Raw genomic sequence first — 26,118 nt, 5'->3', positions numbered from 1 at the left:
TTTTTTTCCTTTCTTTTTTGCTTAAAATGACTGCTACTGTGACCTGCCAGAAAATTGACTTTCCTCTTCGAACACGCTGTATATCAGCTACACATGGTCGTTCTTCACCTCGACAGCGATGGTGGAGACAGAGGAGATTTCGAAACATTGGTGTTTAGCTCAATTTTGACTCTGCTGGTTGCTTGAAATTAATTTAGTGCATTTATTCTCCGTGAAAGTTTCAAATATTGCAAAATAAATCTACGTTTTTGTAAGATATAGCAATTGGCGTGTTCATAATGAACATAAGAGGGCGATCATACTGAAGCAGACCAGACTAGACACGACACACGGACAGGCAGAAACTGCAGTTAACTTCAGTCAACACGATCCAATACAAGCAGTCAAAGAGACCAGTCTTGTGACGCATTTCTGTCAGCATGGAAGTGTATTCGATTGCATTATGAGCAATTGTCACAGCAACATGGAGACGACGACAAAGAAATATACGGTTTGATTGAGTTCATCCGACATATAGAAGAAAGCCCGAATTCGCTGATTCGCATATTTTAAACCAGATGTGTTGCAAGATAAGGAGTAATTCATAAATTATTTTAGAATGGGATTGTTTTGTTCAACATGTTGGATGTATAGATCCACATATTCTTGACCTCGGCAGTAGTTTGAGGTGTCGTCAGCTTCACGCCCCAGCCGTTTTACCTCTAAAGAGAGAGTAACCTGTATCCATTTGATAGGCGACTGGGTGGACCCCAGAATAAATTTGGACGACGTGGAGAAAAGAAAGTCATGCCTCTTCCATAATTGAAACTCCGACCCTTCGGCCATCCACCCCGTAGCCAGTCTCTATTTCGACTGCGCTATCCCAGCTCCGTTGTTGCATGTGGAAACAAACAACAAAACAAACTCCGTGGCCTGTAGTCCTCAAGCGGACTATACCGACCGAGCGACAGCCGCTTGTCGACGAAGTTAGTGCCAACTTTTGCGGATAGAGGGTGTCACGTCGTCAGTGCCACGGGTTGCATATGTCACGTTAATAAAAAAATAAAAATTAAGGTACGCTGGCTGAAAATGTTGCTTGCATCTAATGATGGTTTCTTCAAAATAGAATAGCTATTACTTATTCATGATGGCTGTGTTTTAGACTTCTTCTTTCAGAATCTGGCAGTTTACTGCAGAGTGGGGAAATCAACGGTGATCAATATAGTTTCTGAATTGTTTACTGCACTTTGGTTCATTTTGAAACCAACTTAAATGCTTGTCCCTAGCTAAACGATTAGTTGGAAGTGTCTGCTAAGTACTTCGAGAGAACACATTTCCCCAATTACATAGACAGCTTGGATAAGAAACACTGCCGTATAAAATGTCCTTCCAAAGCAGGGTCATAATTTTGTAGTAATAATGAGTGTCATTCCGTTAACAATAGCTGATGCTGACTGTACATTTATCTGTATAGATGTTGGTTCTTATGAGAGAGAAAGTGAAAGTTCTGTATTTTGTAATGCTGCATTTGGGGAGGGTCTGTTTAAGAGTGAAGCGTTTGTCATAAGTGTTCCGGATGGCGAATTAAAATTCCCACACTGTGAGAGTGCATGTCTCGTTTGCAATAGTTGCCGATGAAACGGATATATTCTTACAAATGAAAGATTTTCAATTATTTGCTGAGCAAATCACGACGAGGGGGCGAATTTCTTTCGGACAAAATATTTATCTTCATTCTACAAAACCGTGGGAGTAACTGCAGGATAATGGGCCGCGCCATAGCTCAAACGGTTAGTCGCTGGCTTCCCACCGCGGTGGCCCGGGTTCAATCCCGGGTCTGGTCAAGTGGGATTTGTGGTGGACAAAGTGGCGTTGGGGCAGGTTTTCTCCCCTGCCAATCTTCATTCCACCAATTTCTCCACAATCACCCTCACCTATCATCTGGGGCTGGTACAATAGGCCAGAAGTGGCCGCAGTACAAGGGACTTAGTCCCACCCCACTAGCAATAAAGAAACTGCTGGATAAGCCTGAAATTTTGATTAGAAGTGTAAGATCTGAGGTTTTCACGGCGGTAATGCCGTCTTGTTGGATGAGGCGCCGTGTAGATGTTGTGTGAACCAACGTTTCAGAGGAACGTATCGCCTCCATCTTCAGGGTAGAAAAATTCGCAGTCACCTGCTCACGCTGGTTCCTCTCTTGCGGATTCTTTTACTCTGAAGATTGTGGCGATACGTTCCTCCGAAACGTCCGTTCACACAAAATCTACAGGGCGCCACATCCAAGAAGATTCAATTCTTTTGTTAGAAGTGTTTGCGTTTTGCGTAATTTCGTAATAAAAGAAACCAGAAATGGATATAACGTTATTTTACAGCGAGCAGTAGAAGCAGTGATTGAAGATTACAGCCTTCTTACAGGTCACGTGGCAATTAGGCCAAACATTCGTTCTCCTGACATAAGACAGAAATTTTCAAACTATTTGGTTTATCCTTCTGGGGAACTTCAGTGGTAGAATAATCCCGTACGGTAGACCTCTTCCATATTATCATTTCAGTTTTTGCTGTAATAAGTAACCAACAAAATCTGCAATATTCCATTCTATTAGAACTGAAATTACACTGTAAATAATATTGTCACGATTTGGGGGTGATGTTTGCGTGACACGTAAGACGGGTTCTGGACTGGATGAATAAATGTATTGACACCTTATACACACAACTCGAGACTACAGGCAATATAGCTATATGGCTGATTCACGTACTGTAATGTTCACCGTTACACACGCACTAGTCTTCATTAGTGGCATCCCGGCAACGGATTTATAACAGTCTCACGGTACCTTCAAATCATACACGAAGTCTCCTTTGCACCGCCTAATTCATATCTTGTCATTTCTTCTCAATCATCTTCGACTGCCATCTCCAGAACTCGACCAATTTCTCGACAATAGCAAATTCAAACGACATTCTTTGTCTCTTTATAACCCCTCGGCAGGGACCGCGCAGAAAATAGCCTCTCTGTTATTGATAAAGCTTGTTTACTGATCCGTTGCCTAGCAATGGACGTCCTATTGTTGCGCGCATACGCTTCCACGGAAATGTGTTTACCGAGTCATTGCCTAACAATGGATCTATATGTCATAATATTTAATTACAGACTACTTTCACACCCTATCTCCTCTGTATCTTCACACACTTTCTGGGAAATGCCTCCGTTACTGTGCTTTTTGTCCTTTAAATCATACAGGAATGATATCTCCGGTACTCACTGAAAGGTTCAGAATCAAAATTGCACATATTTCCGGTTCCGCTGCTCGTGATGACTGGCAAGGAACTGCGTATGAGCCGTCATTTTGCAGACAAACCACCACGAGATTTGTCGTTTCTGCCTCTGGCTTATACTGTTTGATCAACCACATTTAATTCTGTTATCAGAGTTTCCAAACAGTCAGACTGCTCTGGTTTCGCCTGTTTCGGTGTGATCGTACCCATAATGTAACCTGCCTGCGACATTAATGTAACAGAGGGCGTTTATCGCTATTGCAAAATCTTGTCCCTTTGATTCAGGGAGTGATATAAAATGGCGGACGTTCGCTTGACATTCGAACAACGTGAGAACATTTTGAAGTGGCACTGGAAACTCGAGGATAAATGTGGAATGTAAAGGCAGTGGATACGTGAATTTGCAACTATGCTACCAATGCGACCAACAGTTTCAAGATTCCACTATAAATTTGTGACTGACGATGTTCTGCAAGACATGTAAAAGCAACGCTCTGGGAGAATTCGCTCATCAGAGACTGAGGAAAATTCTGTTACTGCGTTACTGAAATTCACGCAATTACCAAATAAATGTCATTCTTGACTTTCCAGTACCACTTAAAATTTAACTGGCGTTGCTGGAATGTGTAGAGAACCTCCGCCATTTTGTAGTACGCTCTGAATCATGGGTGAAGTATTACAGTTTTTAAATGTGACTAATGCCATCTGTTGAGTGCCTTTCACAGTACTTGAAGCACATGAAATGTTGGTTCCACAATGAATAAGTGAACAGAAATTCTTTACAAAGTCGAGTATACATTTTCATGAGATGCTCTAGACTTCTAAATCCTGAACGCTCTCTTTTTCCCTTCTATCCCATGTTATTCTGTCTCGTCCCCATGCTCAAACTCTTCTCTAGTTACCTCAGTGCACACTGGCACACGCTAGACACATGACACACAGTCAGCCTTCAGTTGTTGACATCCACGTTTTCTGAGAATTTCTTACCGTCATGGAGTCATGAATTTATTCATTCTCATCATCAAAATTCTGCTGCTGGATCCCGTCCTGAGGCAGTTCAATCCAATTAACTAACTAACTAACTTTATGGAGGTGATCCCTTCTTAAGAAGCCGGCAGTCACGCAGCTACTCAAGAATTTCCCAGCATTTTATAGAACCGGAAGGTTCATTACCGTGTTCACAAGAACCCTACAGTGGTCTCTATCCTGAGCCAGAACAGTCGAGTTCATACTATCCCATGCAATCTCTCTAAGATCCATTTTAATGTAATCCAGCCATTTATATCTTGTTCTTACTAATGGTCTCTTTTCTTCTGGCTTTCTCACTAATATCCTATATGCATTCCTTTTCTTCCCTATTCGTGCTATATGCAATGCCCATCTCATCCTCCTTGACTTGTACTCTTCTCCAAATATAATTAGAATGATCAAGTTATGAAGCTCCTCATTATGCAGTTTTCTCCAACCTCCCGTCACTTCATCTCTCTTCGGTCCAAATATTCTCCTCAGCGCCCTGTTCTCAAACACCTTCAGTATGTGTTCCTCCCTTAATGTCAGAGACCAAGTTTACTTTATTAGTCTACCTATATATGGTTCTACAGTCCTTGTGTTCGACCTTGGCCGTTTTTTCAGTTTCTTAATCTATACACAGTCGGTAGGACTCCTTGGATGGGAGATGAGCCCGTCGCAAGGCCGCTACCTGCACACAGATATCCATTCCTTGAGTGAGATTCGAACTCACGATCCCAATGTTCGAGCTAGCGAAGGCAGTTCATGCCTTAGACCGCGCGGTCACTGTGATCGGCACTGTATGTCTTAGCTGTGTGTTATATGCAAGGATGCCGATGGCCAAAGTTAAAACGAATGATACGCACACACACAGAGAAACGCCAAATTTACTGCAGTTTGCATGTTTAAAGACCTCTCCTAATGAAGATCTGTATTGTGTAGTTTGTGAACAGAGACAGTTTCTTTTCATTCGGTTCGTTAATAATAAGAAATGAAGGGGGAGGAAGCAAACTGCAGTCTGGCAGATCGAAATTCCTAATGTTCTCTCTGCGCTTTGTCTTTCCTCTTTTAGTACAAGAGATAATAAGATTCCCTTAAGATGGATTGGACACGCCGAGTTCATCTCCAGACTCCATGTTAAATATTTAAACAGACAATCTAGTTAGCAATTGTTAGGTAGCTTGTGATACTCACACAGAGCAAGTTAGTTCAGCGGCAGTGCTTATGGCTTGAATGTCAGCTACTCAAGCCTGGGTTTGACGTAAAGTGAAGGACTGCATCTCGCCATATTTGTTGTACACGTCACCTACAATGCATAGAATACGAAATGTGAACTCACTACTCGCATTTCCTGCAGAAGGTTTCCCTTCCGTTTATGTCACTTTGAACTCACTCAATTCGATTGCTTTCACAATAGGCCTACTGCAGATTTTCAAAGATTCTGGCGCATTTGCTGAAAACGAGAACTGTGAAACCAGAAAGAAAACGGCCGTTGCTAAGTAATGTCCGCACTCAACAATAGAGGAATTATCACGATACGAGATGTGACGCGTACAGCCGTTACTATGGAACAACTAAGTAAAATGATAAAAATCTACAAAATAAAATGTTTAAGGCTATACGTAACTATGATTTTCCGTAGTCTAGGACTAACGTTCTCACCTCATGACTCAATGTACGCGAGTTCAAACCCGGCGGAGTTCGTGGAAATTTAATGGCGGAAAATTTCAGGGAACAAGTCCTCCGTGAGGGACTTTAAGCAGTGGGTCCCGTGTCGTAGATTTACGGTTCGTAAAAGATCCTCATGTCTCTAGGAGACCTCTGAGCAAAATTAGGTAAAAAGTTTCCCGCCCAAGTAGTTCCCAATGCCTCCGGTAGATGGGGAAGCATCGGGTATCACAGCCAGCCTAGCTGGCTGAACGGGGCTGATAGCGAGCACCAATACCGGCAGGGTATGGAGACTGGTAGAATATCAAAGGTGGACCTACAATAGACTATTAGTCGCGGTGCATGGGGAAACCCACCCACTCCAATAATAATAATAATAACTATGATTTCTGTGCTGTTGCAGGCAATTCCCGTGATGCGTGACCGAGAACCAGTATGAAGGCGTCCATTTTGTTACCCTACGAAGCTCTGAACGCTCCAGGTTGCTGCCGGCTTCATGCCCGCCACGCGGCTATAACCAGCGCCGTCTATACTTTGGTAAGTGCGTGATAACTTAGATCCACAAAAGAACAGCAAGGTTTTGCGATCGAGGGCTCAGACAGAAGAGTTGGACACTTCGTCCCTTCAGTTTGGGCTAACAGGCAACACACAAGCTCGCTTCGTGGTTACAAGTCCAGCAAACTCACTGTACTTGCTGTGTTGTGATTGGGCAACGGAAGTTAGTCAGATGGGTGCGTTCTTCGAGCTACTCCGAAATTAAGGAAATTGCTTATTTTATTATCTGATAATATTTTGGGCCCACAGTAACGAACCAGTACTCAGAAATCAAAATCAAAATAACTTACGACGATATAATCACAGTGAGGTCAGTGAGGTCTTGTGTTTGTAAGCAATTTCCCTACTTTCCAGTCAGTTTGGCCCGTCGGCCCACAAGTTTCCTGATTCCATAAAAATAAAATATTTGCGGTTCGGCCTCAAGTCGATCTTACAATCTTTGTTCCCACGATTGACGTCACATTCAGCTACAGCTTTCAAGATGTCGGGATACTCCAACACATGCGGCTGCTCAGGACAACATTAACAGTACACTTCCCTGCCCATTGATGGACCTATAAACCCACGAACATTGCTGTGGGTCATACAGTTGCCGCCATATTTTTGTTATTTTTCTCGTGGAGTGAGACTGAGTCCACATGGTATTGTGGCCACTGTTTGACCTTTTGTACCAGCCCCAAGTTATCGGTGATGGTGATTGTGGAGCAATCGGTGGATTGCGAATTGACAGGGGAAAGAGAAATACTCGGAGAACACCTTTTGCATTGCCTCTTCATCAACAGACTACATGTAGATATCAGTTTGAAGAAACCGAAACGTCGGTTAACACCACATATACACGGTGCCAAATCCCAGAAGAGTGCTTTCTTCATAGTCACCGCCGTGAAAGCCTCAAATCTTACATAGATATCAGTTTGTTGTCTCAGAACGGAACGCTGTTGCGTGTAGGAGGTTGACGTCCACATTGCATTCGAAAGCGACACTGGACAGCCGTAAGAGATTGCAACTCTGCTAGCCGCAACACGCAATTAACCTGTTCCTGTGGGGTCGACATCGTTGCTGAGCTCGCTCGAAGTCACCAGCTGGCGCATGCGCCTAAGCTGCTCATAAAAAACTTCCGGAATATCCCTTTCCGAATACGTAAACCGGATACGTGTATGGCAATTAGTTTCCCACATATAATTTTCTTGGAGATATTTCACCCGGACGCTCTGTATAATTATATTTGAAATATGGATCCATATAAAAAAAAAAAGTTCAACATGTAAGCACAAGGAGTACACGTGATGATGAACAAATAAATGTTGAAACATGTCATGTTTTAAGATTTTAATATAAATAGCCATATTTATTTATTTTTATAAGAAATTATGTCGAAGGCCGTAAAAAATACTCAATATACGTATCAATGAAATAAATATTGCTCACAAAATACTAAACAAGTAAATAATCAAATAATTTTTTGCGGTGACGGAATGCTGGCCCATCGTCGGACCCCTTTATCTCGAGGGCCAGGGTTTACTCCCTCAGCAACTGTGTACAGGTTCTGCGGCGCCATAAACTCGCCCTCCGTCTGCTGCAATCTCCAAGTTTGCACAGAATACTGAGGAGGGTGGAAATGGAAGGATCGATTATTGAAACTATCGACTGTATCAGGCTTTCATGGTGAGGACACTGGATGGGTGCCGAAGAATATGACGGCACAGAGAAGGAAGATAGGTAGACCGAAGAGATGGGAAGTGTCGAGGGATGTAGGAGGATCCAAGAAGAAGATTGGAGGTATCGAGCAGTGTGGCAAAAAGCAAGCGAGAAGCGACGGCTGCTGTAATCACATATTTGCATAGACACATGCGCGCTCATGTGTGAACATAAGCCTGGGTAGAAAATAATTTAATGTTATTGCATATTTAGTCTAGCTCATGTACCCTCAGGCACGTGGTAGCGTAGTTGGTTGAGGCACGATGCTACAAGCCGGAAGGTGGCTTGTTCGAATCCCGATGAGGTTGATGTTTGCAGTTGACCTAACCATTCCAGCCGCACTATGACCCTGGGGTCGACTCAGCCTCTAATATAAATGAGTATCAGGAATCTTCCTGGAGATAAAGAATGGCCGGCGTGTAAGGCTGTCAACCTCACCGCCATCTGTGAGCCGTTTTTCTAGAAAATGTGGGAGCCTCGACGTCTCACAGCCCTATGGGCCTTCACGGTCTGTTACAGGGATAACTTTACCCTGCCTTTTACATTTACGCCCATTCACTTCTCAGGACGAACGGAAATACGAAAAGAAACACAATGGAGTCTTGACTCCCCTGTATCAAGAGTTTGCTATTATTCGGTAAAAGACACAATGAATCTGTGAGGAAAATCGTGTCACGTGTTAGGCAGCATATGAAAACAAAACAAACTCCGTGGCCTGTAGTCCGTAAGCGAAATATACCGACCGCCCCTTGTCGGCGAAATTAGTGTCACCCTTTGCGGATAGAGGGGGTCACGTGGTCAGCGCAACGGATCCTCACGGCCGTTAATCTCAGTTTTCTAGACTGGAGCCGCTATTTCCTTAACATAGCTCCTCAGTTATCCTCCCGAGGCGGAGTGGACTCCATTCCCGACCCACTACTTCTCAGAACACCTGGTAGTGACAGTAATCGAACCCGGGACCTCTGGATCTGTAGGCAGGAACTCTATCCCCTAGACCGCAGAGGCGGTCAACATATGAAAGCAGGGCAACAAAATGTCTTTGGTAAACTACACAAGTATAGTAGAGATTTGTCTTACTGTAGTCACAAACACTGGAAGCCGTCAGATGAGGAGACAATAAATGGATATCTAGGATATTTATCCCAGGTTTTAACACTTGCTATTTCCAAGGACATCATAAGCTGCTCTGCATCCTACTGCCTCTATCCCAGGAGAAGTGGCTGCAATCTAATTGCTTGCCCACGCCTGGTATCGAAGTTAGAAATGCGAGAAAATTTACTTACAGTATTCCCCACTTCTCATGATCGGCGCACCGTCTTACATTTCGTGGAAACACTGGCAGAAAAACTGCACATATTTAAGTCACGCTGGATGGGGGAGAATGGAAATTCATATAGACAGGAGGAACAATACCGCCAGGAAGACCTAAACGTTAAGTGGGAGGATAATATTAAGATTGATCATATATAAATGGAATGGGGTGTTACGGACTGGATCTGGCACAGAATAAGTACCAATGCAGGACTCTTGTGAACATGATAATGAAATCTGGGCTCCGTAATATGTTGGGAAATTCTTGAGTGGCTGAGGGAGTCGCGGCTTCTCAAGATGAATTCAGTTCCATAGAGTTAATTAATGAGTTATTCATTGTGCATAATCCTTGCTGGAAAATAGGACAATTTATCGTGATATCCTGAACAAGCAGACACAACACTAAATGTTTGATCAACTGCTTTACACATAGACAAATATTCCATCATGGAGATGGAACTGTATCAGTGAATTCATATAAAACTGTCACTGATGCACGCAAAGCAAATTAGTAAGTATCCAGAGATGACAGAAACAAGCTGTAGGAGATTCAGACTTTAAACTTCAGCAGAAGGGATCTGCTGAATATCCTCTGAGGATAAAACGAGCTATCGAAATTAGGTCACTATTAGCTATCGATATTCCTTGGCGCGCAATTTTATCCACCGCGGGTTTCAAGTATCAGCCCTCTTCTATTTGTATTGTATTTGCCGAAGGAGATTTTTGTTTCAAATGTCCCTGTTTGTGTAGTTAGTTTTTAGTTTTTTGGGTGGGGTGAGACTAAGTGCACTTGGTACGTCGGCCACTAATTGTTCTATTGTACCAAACCCGATGATAGATGATGAGTGTGAAGCAGTCGGTGGAATGAAAATTGGCAGGGGAACCGAAGTACTCGCAGAAAACCTGCCTCAGTTCCACTTTACTCACCACAAATCAAACATGACCTGACTTTGGCTCGAACCAGGGTCGCAGCGGTGGAAAGTCGGCGACTAACCGCCTGAGCTATTAGGGCCGCGCCATAGCTCAAGCGGTTAGTTGATGGTTTCCCATCGCGGCGGCCCGGGTTCAATCCCGGGTCTGGTCAAGTGGGATTTGTGGTGGACAAAGTGGCGGTGGGGCAGGTTTTCTCCGAGTACTTCGGTTTCCCCTGCCAATCTTCATTTCACCAATTGCTCCACAATCACCCTCACCTATCATATGGGGCTGGTACAATAGGCCAGTAGTGGCAGCAGTACACCCCACTAACGAAAACAATAACGCCTGAGCTATGGCAAGGCCATTCGTTGTTTGAGTATATATGAAAAACAGATCCGAGGATTGAGAGAGAGAGAGAACAAGAATAAAAAGATGCAGAAACTATAGTAGAAGAGTCTCCTATTTGTATTATATTTTGCCGAAGGAGATATTTGTTTTATATATCCCTGTTTGTGTAGTAAAGTGAAAAGTCCTGGGGAAAAGGGACAGACAGTGTTGTGGAGAAGAAAAAGGAACATCTTTGTTATAAGTTCCTCAGACTTCGCCCGCTAGTCGTTCTGATACGAGAAGAGCGCAAGTGAAGATGTTAGAACCTTAGAAGAAGCGGCTTGAAGGAGGAACCGCGCCATTTTCATTTCTGAATTAATGTCGATATATAATTTAGAAAAATTGTATTGGCTATGACAGGACTTGGGCTTAATTTTGACGAATATAAGTCGGGAGGATTGCCATGAGAAGCAGGCGTTAGCAGCTTGGAGGTTGGAAACCATCTCAGTGTTTGCTTGAAGACAAAGGAAAACCCAAAGAAAATTTGTGTCGAAATGGTCGGTACTGATGTCTATCCAACAAACCGGAAAGTAAAAGAATGTGGGAGATTCCCTAATATTTCCCTACCGTTCATCGCATATATAAATGATAATTGGAGAAATACTGATTCAAATATTAGACTTTTCGCAGATGACTGTATAATTCATTCATTCATCAGTAATCTGTCAAGACGACAGGTCCGCAGTCTCTTCCAAAACAGTTCCTCCACTTGATGCGATCTAGAGGTTTCTCCTTCAAATGAGAATATCCTCTTCTGTCCCCAAGGTCATCCAGCATCTTCTTACGTCTTCTTCCTCGTCCTCTGGTCACTTCTATCCGCCCCTCTATCTTTCCTTCAATAACTTCTTTTAGAAGGCAGTTACTGCGTAAGATATGACCAATCCAATTAGCCTTACATTTTCTTATTTCGTGTAGGATATTCCTCTGCTCACTGACTCTTAATTAACACTTCTTCATTTCTCACATAATCGGTCCAACTGATCTTCTCCATCCTTCTCCAACACCACATTTCGAAGCTTTCCAGGTATTTCTGCTCTACTGCCCTAAGTGTCCAAGTTTCAGCCCCATGCAAAGCCATGCTCCAAATGTAGTATTTCATTATTAATTATAAATAATAAAGATAAGGAAAGTTACAGATAAATCTGAACAGGCTGGGGGAAGTGAGGAATTGTGAATGCAGTGAGAATTAATCCAGCTAAAAGCAAGGCAGTTTGTTTCATGAGAGCCCGAGTGATGGATTATTCTTTACGGGACACAGTAATTCCGGAAGCGAGCAGTTCTGAATACTTTAGAATAATTCTACCAGCGATTTAAGTTGGCCTGATCAAGTTAATTACTGACGAAGAAGCCGGAAGGTATGTCATTTTACAATGCGTATTCGTAAAAAGGGAAATAGTAACAGACAACACATCACTACTGCATCCGACTCTTGGATATGGAGCGGCGTGTTGGGATCCTTACAGGAAGGGACAGATGAATGCGCTAGAACAGATGCAAAACACAGTGGCTAAATTTGCGCATCGTAGAAATGATTCGAACTGCGAAACCTTGACACATCGCAGAAGGATAGCTCGCATATGTGCTCACTTCAAAGCGTACAAGGGAGAACGGGCTTGGAAGGCTATAGGTCACCAGTTACAAAGATCATGCTATATGAGCAGAGTTGATCATGACAAGAAAATTAGGAGCAGAAAGCAAAAGACTGATATCGGGAAATGTTTCTTTGTAAATAGGACCATCCAGCTCTGAAACCAACTGCTGCAGATGCTTTAGGGACTCTCTCCTGTAAATCAAGTAATTTTATGAAAAGGGCTAGGAAAGTGATAAATAAAGCGAAGTGAATGTGTGGGAGAAATCGTAAAAATTCAGTGAAGTGAAGTCTGGCTTGCTGGGAAGTGTTAAGCTCGAAAATGTATATTATATTTAACTGAAGAGCTAAGAATAGATAAATTTGTCCCTGTGCGCAATTAATTTAGCAGCACGCCATAAAGACGATGGGGGTAGTGGAAGTATAGCTCCACCATTCTTGACCTCGACTCTAGATGGAGGTGAGTGGTCAGCTTCACTCCCAGTCCGCTTTATCTTAGGGAAAATTAGCACCCGTTACCATTTGGATATGAGGGTGGCTTGGCCCCAGAACCGGTCTGGACGCTGTGGAAAAGAGAACAATTTTTGCCCTCGGCTAAAATCGAACCCCGACCATCCGGCCCGTAGTCTGTTGCTATACCGACTGAGCTATCCCAGCTAATTAGTTTTAACTAAATCTTATGATAATTAAGAACAATGTAGAAGTGGACTTTAAGACTTCATGTATTTTCATGAAAAAATTAGCAATTAATAACAGTACAGTCGTTCATGCACGCAACAAACGCGAGACAATTTCAGGCGCGTCATCGGCCACAATCAGCGCCTCTCTTTGTGTGGGAACGGAACTAACAGTTCGTCACTAATTGAGCCGTGGTCACCGTGGGTCAGACAACAGCAAGACGGGCTGTGTACACAGGTAATAAGATTGCAAACAGCATCAACCGACTCTTTGTCAACCTCGTAATGAACTTTTTTCCAGTGTGTCAGCCAAACAGTCACGTTAACAGGGACAGCGCGAAATTCAGACAACCCCTGTATAACGAATTTAATTCTACTGCGCGGTGTATGATGACGTGTATAATATTTACGTCTGTAAACTCGATTTCTCACCCTAATACCCTCTCCCAACCATATAGGCTTATAACAGACCCATCGCCACAGCAAGTTCATAGTTCACAAACGCACTGGCAACCAGACCATACCTAAGTACAACTTTGTGCAGTGATTTTTTTTTATCAGTAATCTGTCAGACGACAGGTCCACAGTCTCTCCCAAAACAGTTTCTCCACTTAATGCGATCTAGAGATTTGTCCTTCAAATGAGAATATCCTCTTCTGTCCCCAAGGTCATCCAGCATCTTCTTACGTCTTCTGGTTCGCATACATGGTGTCTCTGTGTTTGGAAAGAGACTATCCAGGAAAAGTGATAATGTGGTAGTTTTTCCATTTGCTTTCCACATCGCAGTACAACAGCCGTTCAAACCACTCTGGTCACGCCTGTTGCTATACGAACTTGAACCATCTCGAGCATCATTTGCTCTGTGCTTCAAGTCGCTACTGATGACGCTGCTTCCGGCATCAGTTTTTGGTTTTTGGTGTCCCTCTTCGTCTGATGCCTACCCTTTGACCTGTCCAGCAAAGGAGGCCCTGCCAGTAGTTACGCTACCGCTGGTATAGCTCTCAGGATATAACACACATAATAATAACGTGAAAACACCGCTTCCAACAATACTTCCATTGTTGCTCGAGGGTAGCTGCATAGCAACGGTCCCAATCCTCTTGCGTATTTACGAAATTGTTGCCTAGCAATGACTGTTGTCTCCTTGTTTGTTTCTCGGTCGTCGCCTGGCAACGGGCCTATGAGCCACAAGACCATCTTAATTAACTAACATACAGACGTCAAAAGGAACTGCCACTCTATAAATTTAACTTTCCCCGTCTTTGTACACTAGTGTCAGACGCTTCGCAATAGCCAATTAGGAATCTGCAGCACTGTGAAGAAGGTCCATAAAAATCTGTGGCGCCCGAAACTCAGCACACAATTAGTAGTTACAGTTGTCATCCTGATTTCCTGACAGCTCTCACTTATGCCCTTCTTACACTTCAATTGCTGGAACCCCGATCGGTGAACCAACGTCGAAACAAGACGCGCCGGACGCCACATGTGGCTTGTCTAGACGCTCCGATAACAAGTTTCCTAGAAGTATGGAATATTTATGCATCCCATGAGCCGTGTATTATTCAGTTTCATTTCTATGTTCCAGAATATTTATTTACATAAAATGTGGGAATGTGTGCTTTAGGTAACATGAAAACCTCTACATAGCAATAATCGAAGTAAGTAGAAAGTTACATCTATTTTCCTGAGCTTAAAAATTGCTAAATAAAATAAAATAAAATAGTTCAGTGGTTAAGCTCTCGGACTGAAAACCAAATGTTAATGTGTTCACGGCCGCTATTTTTTTCTACAAAATGAGGTCTTAACAAAATTTGTACGATGATTTGTTTTTCGAAATTTTATTAAGGAGTTCTACCATACACATTTACAGACCTCAGCATTAAAGCACTGCTCATTTCACTCCGGAGGAACCAGGATAGCGCGGTCGGTATAGCGACGGGCTATGGGTTGGACGACAGAAGGACTGGAGTTTGAGTCCTTGTAGGTTCAAGAATTTTTCTTCTCCACGTCGTCCAGCCCAGCTCTGGGGTCCGCCCAACCTCCTATCCAATGGGTACCGAGGGTAAAGCGGCCGGGGCGTAAAGCTGACCACACACCCCCAATTAGGGCCGAGGTCAAGAAAATATAGATATATACATCCACTATTCCTCACGCCTTCATTGCCTAATGCTTAATTAGCCAAGCACAAGGACATACCTATTTACCTTACATTACTACATCACTCCGCTTGCGCAGGCGTCCATTTTGTTTTCAAGCACAGTGTCTGTGATTAGCCAGTGCAGCTTCAATTCCTTCTGCGACTTGAAGACTATTAGAATAGCGACAAGCATTGTGGCGTATTTGCTCGACCAAGAACTGTGGAGGCAGAGAAACAGCAGTTGTTAACTAATGGTCCGTACACACGCAGCAGAGGAATGCGTCACGTACGCTGTGATGTCACGCAACAATAGAAGAGTTATTCTCTGTGAGTCCGCGCCGCGCTTATTGCTACGCAACTGTGAGGTAAACATATCTCTGCAGAAATGAAACAACACACACTAGAGGAAGCTGTGTTTTCTGTGTGTCCTCCCTGAGGCTATATAACAGGATCTCACGCAGCTAGAATTAGAATTGAGTCGAGTTCAGGAGTTGACAGTTGCAGCAGAGAACTGAGAGAGCCGGCAGTCGAATGTGATTAAAAATAATGGCAAAAAAAAAAAGAATTACACTGTTCAAAGAAGACTTCATGTGAGATTTTAAGTTACAGTGAGACTGTTATGAATCCGTTGCCATGAAACGACTAGTGGAGTGTGTAATAGACTGAGGACAGCGTGAATAACATTGGACTATAAAATGTTGAAATAGCAATACCGCTATAATTTCCTGTCGTTCCTAGTGGAGTTTATACTGTGTCAATAAATCCAATCATACAAACCAAAACCCCGTCTGTAGTCACACACTACGTGACAGTATGAGACAGCAAGACAGTTAATGGAAGAAACTCCTTAAACGTAACGAAAGTTCTAGTGAACGCCACGAAAGAAAATTTTTACTCGTAATATGTTCGTGCGAATGGACCAACGTGTTCACTGTTCGACGGGGATTACCCGTGATTGTTTCTGATCCCAACACAGTGTTAAATACAGCCGACTGTTCGCACTGATTCTATCAATCGACTGGCAATTTCTCACCCACACTCTTCGAATAATTCATCTTCAAGGATGCTTAAAAAATTCGAAGACTGGTTCGAGAAGAGAGAAGGTGAAGAAGAGAAATTGGAGGGGGGGAGTACTGAAAGACATTAAATTTGAAGGGGTGGACACAGAGATCTCCCTGCTAGAAGGCACCAAGAAAATATTTATTCGTTTTTCTAGTGGAGGTATGTTTGGTGACGTCTGAAAATCATGTAGCCAATATTGGCCGAACACACGCAACACACGCACAGATTTTATACCAAATTTCATACGTTCTGTAATTCTAATCTCCTGCTACATAATGGCAGGTAGTTCGGTGAAAGTCACCGGACGTTTCGGAAGAATATGTAGCCCCCGAATTTAGGGCTTAAAAGTAAAACAATAAAAAATCAGGGTGAAGCATGAAGTAGACAACAGTTTTTGTGAAACGTCTGTTGATTTTCGCCGATCTACTAGTACTGCGGTTTCCTCTACCGATTATCATTCCACCAGCTTCTCCACATTCATTAACCATCCTATTATTCCACATTATATAGGCTCGACACTGACAGGATCGGTAATTAAAGAACTTAAAATTTTATTCGAAATATAGTTACACTTAAGGGGATATCAGTAATAGCAAAATGACTTAAATTTTTGAGTGTGCTTAACAAAAAGCACCTTATGAGGAGGTCAAATCTGGCCGTCTCTCTTTATGTGACGTGGTTTCACAATCTAAATAATTGGAAATATTTTGTTACTTCAATATGGGTTCTCGTTGTGATTGTGAGGAATTCCTGATTTTCATCCACTTTGATCCATAATGAGACCAAGTTTCCACAAGGCCCTACCCCACGAAACCTTCCATACGTTATGTTCAAATTCGATTAGGAAAATTTCATTTGAATTTAGTTTCTTTTTCTTTCTTTCTTTCTTTTCGTTCATTTCATTCATCAGTATGGAGCACGCGGTAGCGTAGTTTGTTGAGGCCGGAAGGTCGCGGGTTCAAGTCCCGATTAGGTAGATGTTTTTCGATTTACCTGGTCCTTCCAGCCGCACTATGGCCCTGGGGTCGACTCAAGCCTCTAACAGAAATGAGTACCATGAATCTTCCTGAGGAGTAAAGGGCGGCTGGCGCATAAGGTTGACAACTTCACCTCCATCTGTGAGCCGAATATCAAGAAAATGTTGGAGGCTCGACCTCTCACAACCCTATGGACCTTCAGGGCCTGTTACAGGGATAGTTTTACCTTTTCATTCATCATTGGCTCTACAGCCCTTTGTTGGGCCATGACTTTTTTTTCAAGATTCGTAATCTTTTTTACACAGACGGTAGGACTCCGTGGACTGGCGAACAGCCAACCTACACACAGGACAACACAAACAGAATAAACTCTCACAGACATCAGTGGCTTGAGTGGGATTCGAACCCACGATCCCAGCATTCGAGCAAGCTTAAATAATTCATGCCTCAGACCGCGCGGCCACTGTGATCGGCAATTTTTCTTTTACGTAAGCTTAATATACCTCAAGGAATGGTAGTTTTGTATGCTTATGTATGGAGCATAAATTTCCAGCCTTGCCTGGTTACAATGCCTCCGAGATTCGCCGAGCGGTAACCCGCTGTCGGATTCCTGTTACATTCATGAATTATTAAGCAGCGCTGGCACTTGAGGCAGGGATTTTGGGGCCGCCCTTCTGTGGCACAATCTTCATGGGCTAGTACTTTCTGTGAAGGAATTCTGACAAAACTAACTAACCAGCAATACTCAAGGCTCAGATCCATGAGGCTCTTCTGTCCTAATATAATTATTTTGCCTTTTTCCTCAGTCCCTCCAGGCAAATGCCAGGATGTACTCGAGTAGGTCACAATCGCTACCTAGCAATTAATTTATCATCCTACCATTCGACGCTTTCGTAGCGTAGTCAGTTTAGGCACTATGCTACAAGACGGAAGGTCGCGGCTTCGATTCCCGATGAGGTCATTGGATTTTTCTATTGTCCTAATACTTCCAGCCTTTCTATGACCCTGGGGTTGACTCAGCTTCTAACAGAAATGAGTACCAGGAATCTTCCTAGGGGGTAAAAGGTGCCTGGCACATAAGGCTGACAACCTTACCACCATCTGTGAACCGATTGTCTACAAAATGTGCTAGTCTTGACGTCTTACAACCGTATGGGCCTCCACGGCCTGTTACATGGATAGCTTTACCTTTTTTTACCAACCGACGCTTTGTAGTCTAGTTAGTGAATACGTTAAAAAAGTAAAAAGTAAATCTATTCCTGTAACAGGCCATGAGACGTTGGTGGTCACACATTATCTAGACAATCGGCTCAAAGATCGCGGTAAGGTTGTCGGCCTTACTCGCCGGCCGCGCTTTGCTCCTCAGGAAAATTATTTAATTAATTCCTGGTACTCATTTCTGTTAGAGGCTGAGTCGACCCCAGGGTCATATTGCAGCCGGAAGGATTAGGTCAATTGAAAGAAAATCCAATTACCTCATCGGGACTTGAACCCGCGACCTTCCGACTTGTAGCCTCAACCAACTATGCTACCGCGTGCCCCCAGTTATTGAATACGATGTGAAATAACCCATGAAGAACGCTTCTTAGAGTCATTGCACACAGAAGTCCTCAGCTCGGTCTGTCGATAATAATTACAATATTGATGTCGACGCAACACTAATTGAGGTCGATCGAACGTTGTGGTCGCCAGTTCAAATCCATTCCACGGTTTCTGTGTTTCTGTCATCACCATCATCCTACTTACTTCCACAACTACCCTCCCCCTCGAAACGAATTTTACCATTGGCTACATCCACACATGAAACAAGGCTAATTGTTCCCGGAGGCAGGCCTCCCGAGACTCGGACAGAAGGGTGTGTTGGGAAATTTAAAAATAATTACAAATAAATCAAGAATATGAAATTATATTCTTAGAACATTTCGATCTATCAGATTTTCCACCTGAGACCACGGACAAGCAAAAGAGTGTTTGTGTCAAATTGGAAACGTATGACAGGCCAAAGATTGTGAGGTTTGTTGGCCAACCGCTAGTTACTGCTGTGTGTTCCCGAACCGAGAGCTGAGCTCCAGAATATTTACTCAAGTTGTCAAAGTGACTTATGACAGGATATCAAACACTAAATTGAGACTTGCTTCAAACAGCTGACGTGCACCGACACACCGATCCGGCACAAAGCCGGCCGCAGTCAGTTTCAAATTGCTGTTGCTGCCTCGTTCGCAACAAGTAGATTGGGGGGAGGACGTTTCAGACTTCGCAAAATCTTGCCGTCTCTTTATTACTGCATTAGATCCTGAAAGGAAGGACATATTATGTTTTAATCTCAGCCCGTACCTTCGCCAATTTCGTAGTTCATAAAAGTTTTATTTTCTCATACACATAAATTGAATTGGTAAGTAACTAATGAATGATAAAAAGAAATAAAAGCCGAGATTTTGATAGAACTGTCTTTGACCCCTCCCCTCACCTTAAAAAATTAACAAAATCAGTGGCCTGTAGTCCGCAAGCGAACTATACCGACCGAGCGACCACCGCTTGTCGGCGAAGTTAGTGCCAACTTTAGGGGATAGAGGGTGTCGCGTGGTCAGCGCAACGAATCCCCACGTCCGTTAATTTCGGTTTTCTAGACCGTACCCCGCAACCTTCACTACTCTTTTCCCCTTCGATCTAGGCACATTGCCAGCTCTATGTTCTGTTCTACGTGTATGTTCCTGGCTGTGCTCCGACCGCTTGAGGCTGCGACATTGACTCAGTTGAAGAGCTGACAGTAGCGGTACTCACTTCCGAATGCGATAACGCATTTGTCTTCAACCTGTGGTGTGCCTCCCGTCGGGGGTACTCGAAAGACATCTTACGGGATATGTAAAATTAAAATTTGGCCATGAATTGAGATCCTGGTGTGCCAGAAACAAGCTCAATCATCTCATTAGAAGGTCAGATCCACGTTAATTACTGATAAAATGTTCAAACATATGATTTTGCTATGATAAAATGCCTTTGTTCGTCTATTAATTTTTATATGATAGGCAATAATATATTTGTTATTTAATAGTTTGATTCTTCTTTTTCTTGTTTCAAAATTATTATTTAATATAGTAATTTAATTAATTTTATATGTAGATTATAGACTGTGTATAACTTGAATTATTCAACAGAACATTTTTCGGGTACAAAATTCAAGAGAAATTATATCTTGGGGTAAGAGAACAAAAATTGTTGAATATCACTCCGATTCAAAACTGAGATTTTCATGACCAGCTGAGCGAATATTAGCTTAAGACCTAATAGTCTGTGTAATAGAAACATCATCCATCTTCCTGTTTTTATCTAAAACATCGTTCTGGTTTCATTTAAGAACACAATGTTTCGGAGACTGGATTCTGTCTCCGTTTTGTGATAAAACCTACGTATTCGGAGACTGGATTCTCTTTCCGAAACGTGTTTTTAAATAAAAATAGCGCACTGTTTTAGATAAAAACCGTACAATGGATAGTGTTTAGAAAAGTAATATTTTGACTACTATATTTCTCGTAAAAACTTCATAAATACATAGGCAAACAGCTTACACTCCAATGTTTGAAAGTGAAAAACGAGATGTTCTGGATTGTAACGAAGTGCAATTGAGTCTAATTCCACCTGTGTTTCGGAGAAACGCGTCAATTTCATCTTCAGGTTTGAAGAAAAGCCATGAAAGGAGTGGTTTCTTGGTTTGCTTATTCTTCGATGCTGAAGATGGAGGCGATATATTCCACCGAAATGTTGGCAAACTAGAAGACCGTTTCACCTCTATGAGAATCTAGAAGCCAGCAAGAGGCTTTTGGAAGTGCTTGTACATCTTTCCTCCGGCGTGATTTACCGGTGCAGATTTGTACCCAGCAAGCACAACGGAAGTGAAGAGATGTCAGTATAGGGGAATAGGGGATTAATGGTACTAAAGTTGGTAGTCCCTTTGTGTAAAAGCTAGCCCATCCTGCTGCTGCTGCTGGTGAGATTTATTATCTTACCCACCCGAAGCCGTTTCTAATCCCTTCAATTTAACTGCCACACGTAAATTTAACAGCCTTAACCGAGAACAGTATCCGAGTCCCTATTTCACGTCAGTGATGACAGTAGTAAGTATTAAAATTCTCTGTACCTAGTTAATTCAGTTAATTAGCGCTGAAGTGCTCTGTTATATAACATATCCTACATTATTAGGCCATTGTAAGAACCAAATTTGCCAAATTAGTGGAAAATGTGCTGATCACAATGGCCGAGAAGTCTAAGGCATGAACTGTCTTCACTCGTTGGCATCGTGGGATCGAATCCCACAAAAGACATGCATGTCTATGTGCGTTTATTGTGTGTGTGTATAGGTGAAGGCCTTGCGACGGGCTGATCCCCCGTCGAAGGAGTCCTATCGACTGTGTATGGGAGTTAGAACCTGAAAAAACGGCCAAGTACCAATAAAGGGCCGTAGAGCCATACATAGACAGATGTAAGAGCCTTGTTATACTTGCCAAATTAGTTGAAAATGTTCAAGAATGCCAGATTTTGATGCCCTCATTTAAATAGAGCAAAATAGATGAGGCGGAGCAGCGGACGGGCATGACGATTCACTTACATAAAGTGGTTAATATATGTACCACGTTCTTTAACACACTAAATCTTCACATTTTGTCCACACGGTGTATCTGTGTGTTCCAACTGGTTCTTACGGCAAACAGCGATTATTTCCCTAAACAACATTAAGTGTTAGGTTTCGTAGTGGAGATGTAATGTGTTTCATGTGATATATGAAGTGCGTTTTATGTATTATCCAGAAGGAATTTAGTCCTTAAAAAGTTAATAATTAATTAAGAAAGTTTATTACCCTACTTCCTTATTTTGAAAAAATAAAAATAGGCTTATACGATCACCATGCGGTCTGTGTGTGTCTGTACGTGTACCAGCTCCCATTAACTTTGAATAGCTGAACCAATCTTCGTGAAACCTTATTACTTACATCGTACGGTGTATAGCTAGGCAACGGCGCGATAAACACCTCGCTTAAGGCCACGCAACAATAGGACGGATGTTTATAGCTTGTTGCTGGGCAACAGGAGCGCGCCAATGGACTGGCGAGGTAATTATCACGTGACTTGTTTTCTGTTTGGTCTGAGCTACGCTCCATTCCGTACTGGACTACGAGTGTCATCTTTCCTGCATTATTGACTTGGTTCTTCTACTGCGACTGCCCTGAACGACAAGTCTCTTACAAATGACGAATGCCGGACGACGGCTCAATCGCAACTGAGTCTGAGTCTTATGTTACGACCGACGGTCAGTCGGTCAGTCTGTCTTGAAATAAAGTACCAATCTTGGACTTAAGACCAGATATTTATTACCGTCAGACAGTTGTGGGTTTGTTGATGTGGGGCGCTCTCTCTGACGAAAGGACGGGTCTGTCGCTTACAATTGCTGCTGTTCCTCGCCAGTACAGTCATTCTCAGGTATTTTACTGTCTCAGAGTAGCGACTTCCCTTTTCGTCGCCTCCTACGACTCACAGGGCTACGGTGAAGGTATTCGACCCCAACTCCACACGGGATTCACTCGCGAATGAAGTGAACTCACTCTTTCATAACTTCGGGGCGAAACGAATATGTCACCATGTCTTATAGTTCCTCTGTTATTCTGTTTTTCTGTGTTTATCTGTTGCCGCGGGAACGTGCTTACCGAACTGTTTCCCAGCAATGGACTATTCTTTGCTGCGGGAACGTTCATTCCAAACCGTTGTCTAGCAATGGTCATATTCGTCACAATATCATCGTTTTGCTCAGTTTATCCACCTGCCATTCTTCTGTTCCGTACGGATTAAAGGTTTGCTGTATGTTTGCTCCTACGACGTCTTCTCGTTCCGTCGTAAAGTAATCAACCTGAAGCAGGGATGGGAAAATTCTGCTGTACACAGGAACACATTTGCCTTCTGGCTTCGCGACATAAGCGGTATCGATTTGAAATTTGTCGACATCAAATTGATTCTCCCTCCCAATCCTTATGTACATACACGTAAATAGGAAGAATTACTTAGCGTTGAATAAAGGGTATGAAGTGGAGATATGCTGCCGAAATTTAGTTGCCGTCACTATTGTCGCCAAGTCCGACGTGTCCCCCAGTCCGCTCACCAACAGGAATGGCCTCTCTTCATGGGCGTAAGTTGCCGCTGGCGTCTAGCTCACTGTGGCCTGGTCTAGAATACGTGCAGTTTCACTTCCACGCCCCTTATACGCCTTCAAGGAGTGGTGCTAAGCCACGTTAGCATGTTATCTCCACCGGAATGAGCCGTACAGGCGAGTTATTTCTCTTCAAATATTTAGAATGATAATTCTCTTTCCCTTCCGAAAATCCCACCGCCCTTTGCGTAGATGGGAGAATAATAATATGACATAACGCCCGAAAGCAAGAATACTGAGGTCAGAATACACGTTCATTGCTAGGCGACGACTCGCTAAACATATTCGCACGACAACAAATACGCAAGCAACGCTAGAGTAACTTCCGTTGCTATGTAACGGCGCTGTAAACACACCTTCCCAACAATGTTAAGGCTGCGTTTTCTGCGTGGTCAATACAAAGTGGTCATAAAGAAGAGTTCAATTGGGGTCTTTCCGACGAGTTAGTCGAGTTTCGAGGTGTCAGCCTGCAGGGATATGATCTTAACGAGCAGAGGAATTGAATTGAGTCGAGTCTTCGGAATTGGCAGCTGCAGAAATGGCAAGAAAGGAACTAAGCTGTGAAAAGAAGACTTCATGTATAATTTGAGGTGACAGTGAGACCGTGATAAATCCGTTGCCAGGATATGACTAGTGAAGACTGAGAATCATGGTGTGTTTGCAACGGTGAAATGTAAAGTGTGAAGATCAGCGATAGCGCTGTATTGCCTGTAGTACCGAGTTGTGTGTGTAAGGTGTCAATAAATCCAATCATCCAATCCAGAACCCGCCTTATAAGTTACACACAACTCCTACACGTGACAATAGCAAAAGAATCTTAAAAGTACCTAAGGGGTTACGAATGTGTGGTATGAATTAATCTGGCTCAGGATAGGGAGCAGTGACGGGATTTTTTGAGCAGGATAATAAAGACTTAATTTTTGGGAATGTATTGGCTAGCTGAACAACTATTAGCTTCCCAAGAAGGACTCTATTCAATAAGCAGTGTCATATTCAAGATCCTGGTTTGTGTGGTCATTAAACCCCGTACACTGCTCACACGTGCACTGGGCATTGTGCCCATCAAGTAGGGAAATGCACACTGGCTGAGGTGTCATTTAATATACTTTTATATGACAAATTTTAATTTAAATGGCTCCACCTCCATCATCGCTACTAATATCAAAAAATGAAGACACCACAGAATATTTCTGTAAGTATAATGACAACCATTTGCCTTAAGACGTGAGTAGGACCAGCCCTCAACTTTAGGAGGTTCTCTGTTCGAATCTCAGCCGGGACACCGGCTATCTGGACTGGACATTCTCGTGATTTTCCATTGCAATCTTCGGAATAGAATCTGGAATAGGCCACGGCCGCTTCCCTTCAAATCTTTTATAATCCATTACTCATTAAACATCATATAATTCACAGCTATGCAGGTAATGTAGATACCGAAATTATGGCAAAATAAATCACACTTGCCGAAACGTCATCTATATCAAAAAGATAAATATCACAGACAGTGAAGTGTCAAATAAATTGCTTAGTAATTATCCAGTCATTATCTCACCCCTCTGAACAATTATGATTACGAATTCCTGAGATTCACATGTGTTCATTAAGCCTTGAGTTTTTGTTTTCTTCTTCTTGAGGTGGGGCGAAACCGAGTCCTCTTGCTACTGGGGTCACTAATTAGCATCCTGTACCAGCCTCGGGATGATAGATGATGAGTGTGGAGCAGTCAATGAAATGAGAATTGATAGGGGAAACAAAAGTATTGGGAGAAAACCTGCCCCCAGTGCCACTTCGTCCACCACAAATCCCACATGACTTGGCCTGAGCTCGAACAAGAGCCGCCGCGGTAGGAAGCCGGCGACTAACCGCCTGAACTATGACACGGTCAAGCCTGATTTTGTATAGCCGTGTCTGCAAGGCTAGAGTTTATTTGTCTGGACAGACCCACCCGAAGAAGCTGCAAAAGGTAAATAACGGAGAGCAGGTGTTATCAGAGAACGAAGTGCATCCATCTCAACGTGCGGTGACTTCACGGAAACATGTGCAGAAAGAAGAGAATATTAGGCGAACATTTTGAAATTACAACAGTCCTTTATATCTCCAATGAACAAAAAAGTTGACATTGAGAAGAAAACCATAAATAAAGGCAGTTATTATATAGACAGCCAGAGCACACAGCACTGTCAGAAACAGTTCTTGTGTTACGCGCTATTATTTATTGTCCTCGTGTGAAAGTCTCGCATTTCGAGAGAAAGTGACACAGATAGACGCTTTAAAACCGCCAAGTGTCACGGCTTGATATAATTAGAATTGCTGTAAGTAATTATTTAAACAAACACGATAAGTTGTTATTTCCTGCAGAACACAGATAAATTGAAGTTCCCCCATTACACAAATGTTATTGCACGGTCCCGACGCTTTAGCGTCTCGAAAATAAGGGCGTCGTTATATAACCAACTTTAAAAAAAAAGTGGGGTCGGTTTAAACGAGCAGGTTTATATCGCGATAACACTGTAGGCTTTTATTGAATATATACTTGGTTCAAATCTTGCCTGGGACTCCTGCTACCCAGACTGAGATTTTCGGGATTTTCCTCAGTTCCTTCGAGCAAATTCCTGGATAATGTCTTTATTATGCCACGTCTATCTGATCCCAAGCTTTTCATCATCATCATCATCATCATCATCA

The 26,118-nt window shown here is 42.8% G+C and overlaps 1 protein-coding gene across 4 annotated transcripts in view; it reads left to right on the top strand.

Annotated features, from left to right (window-relative positions):
• Window positions 1-26,118, top strand: part of LOC111864982 — a 258,314-nt gene that overhangs the window by 117,173 nt on the left and 115,023 nt on the right. For all 4 annotated transcript variants that reach the window (XM_023852644.2, XM_023852646.2, XM_023852642.2 and 1 more), the window contains one exon: window positions 6,338-6,471. In XM_023852644.2, coding sequence (XP_023708412.1) covers window positions 6,370-6,471 — 102 coding nt within the window. In that variant the 5' untranslated portion in view covers window positions 6,338-6,369. The remainder of the gene's footprint in view (window positions 1-6,337; window positions 6,472-26,118) is intronic.

This window comes from Cryptotermes secundus, unplaced genomic scaffold, assembly GCF_002891405.2.
Source record: "Cryptotermes secundus unplaced genomic scaffold, Csec_1.0 scaffold209, whole genome shotgun sequence".
Lineage (NCBI taxonomy): Eukaryota > Metazoa > Arthropoda > Insecta > Blattodea > Kalotermitidae > Cryptotermes > Cryptotermes secundus.
The sequence above is the reverse complement of the archived record's forward strand: the minus strand, read 5'-3'. Positions and strand labels throughout refer to the sequence as shown.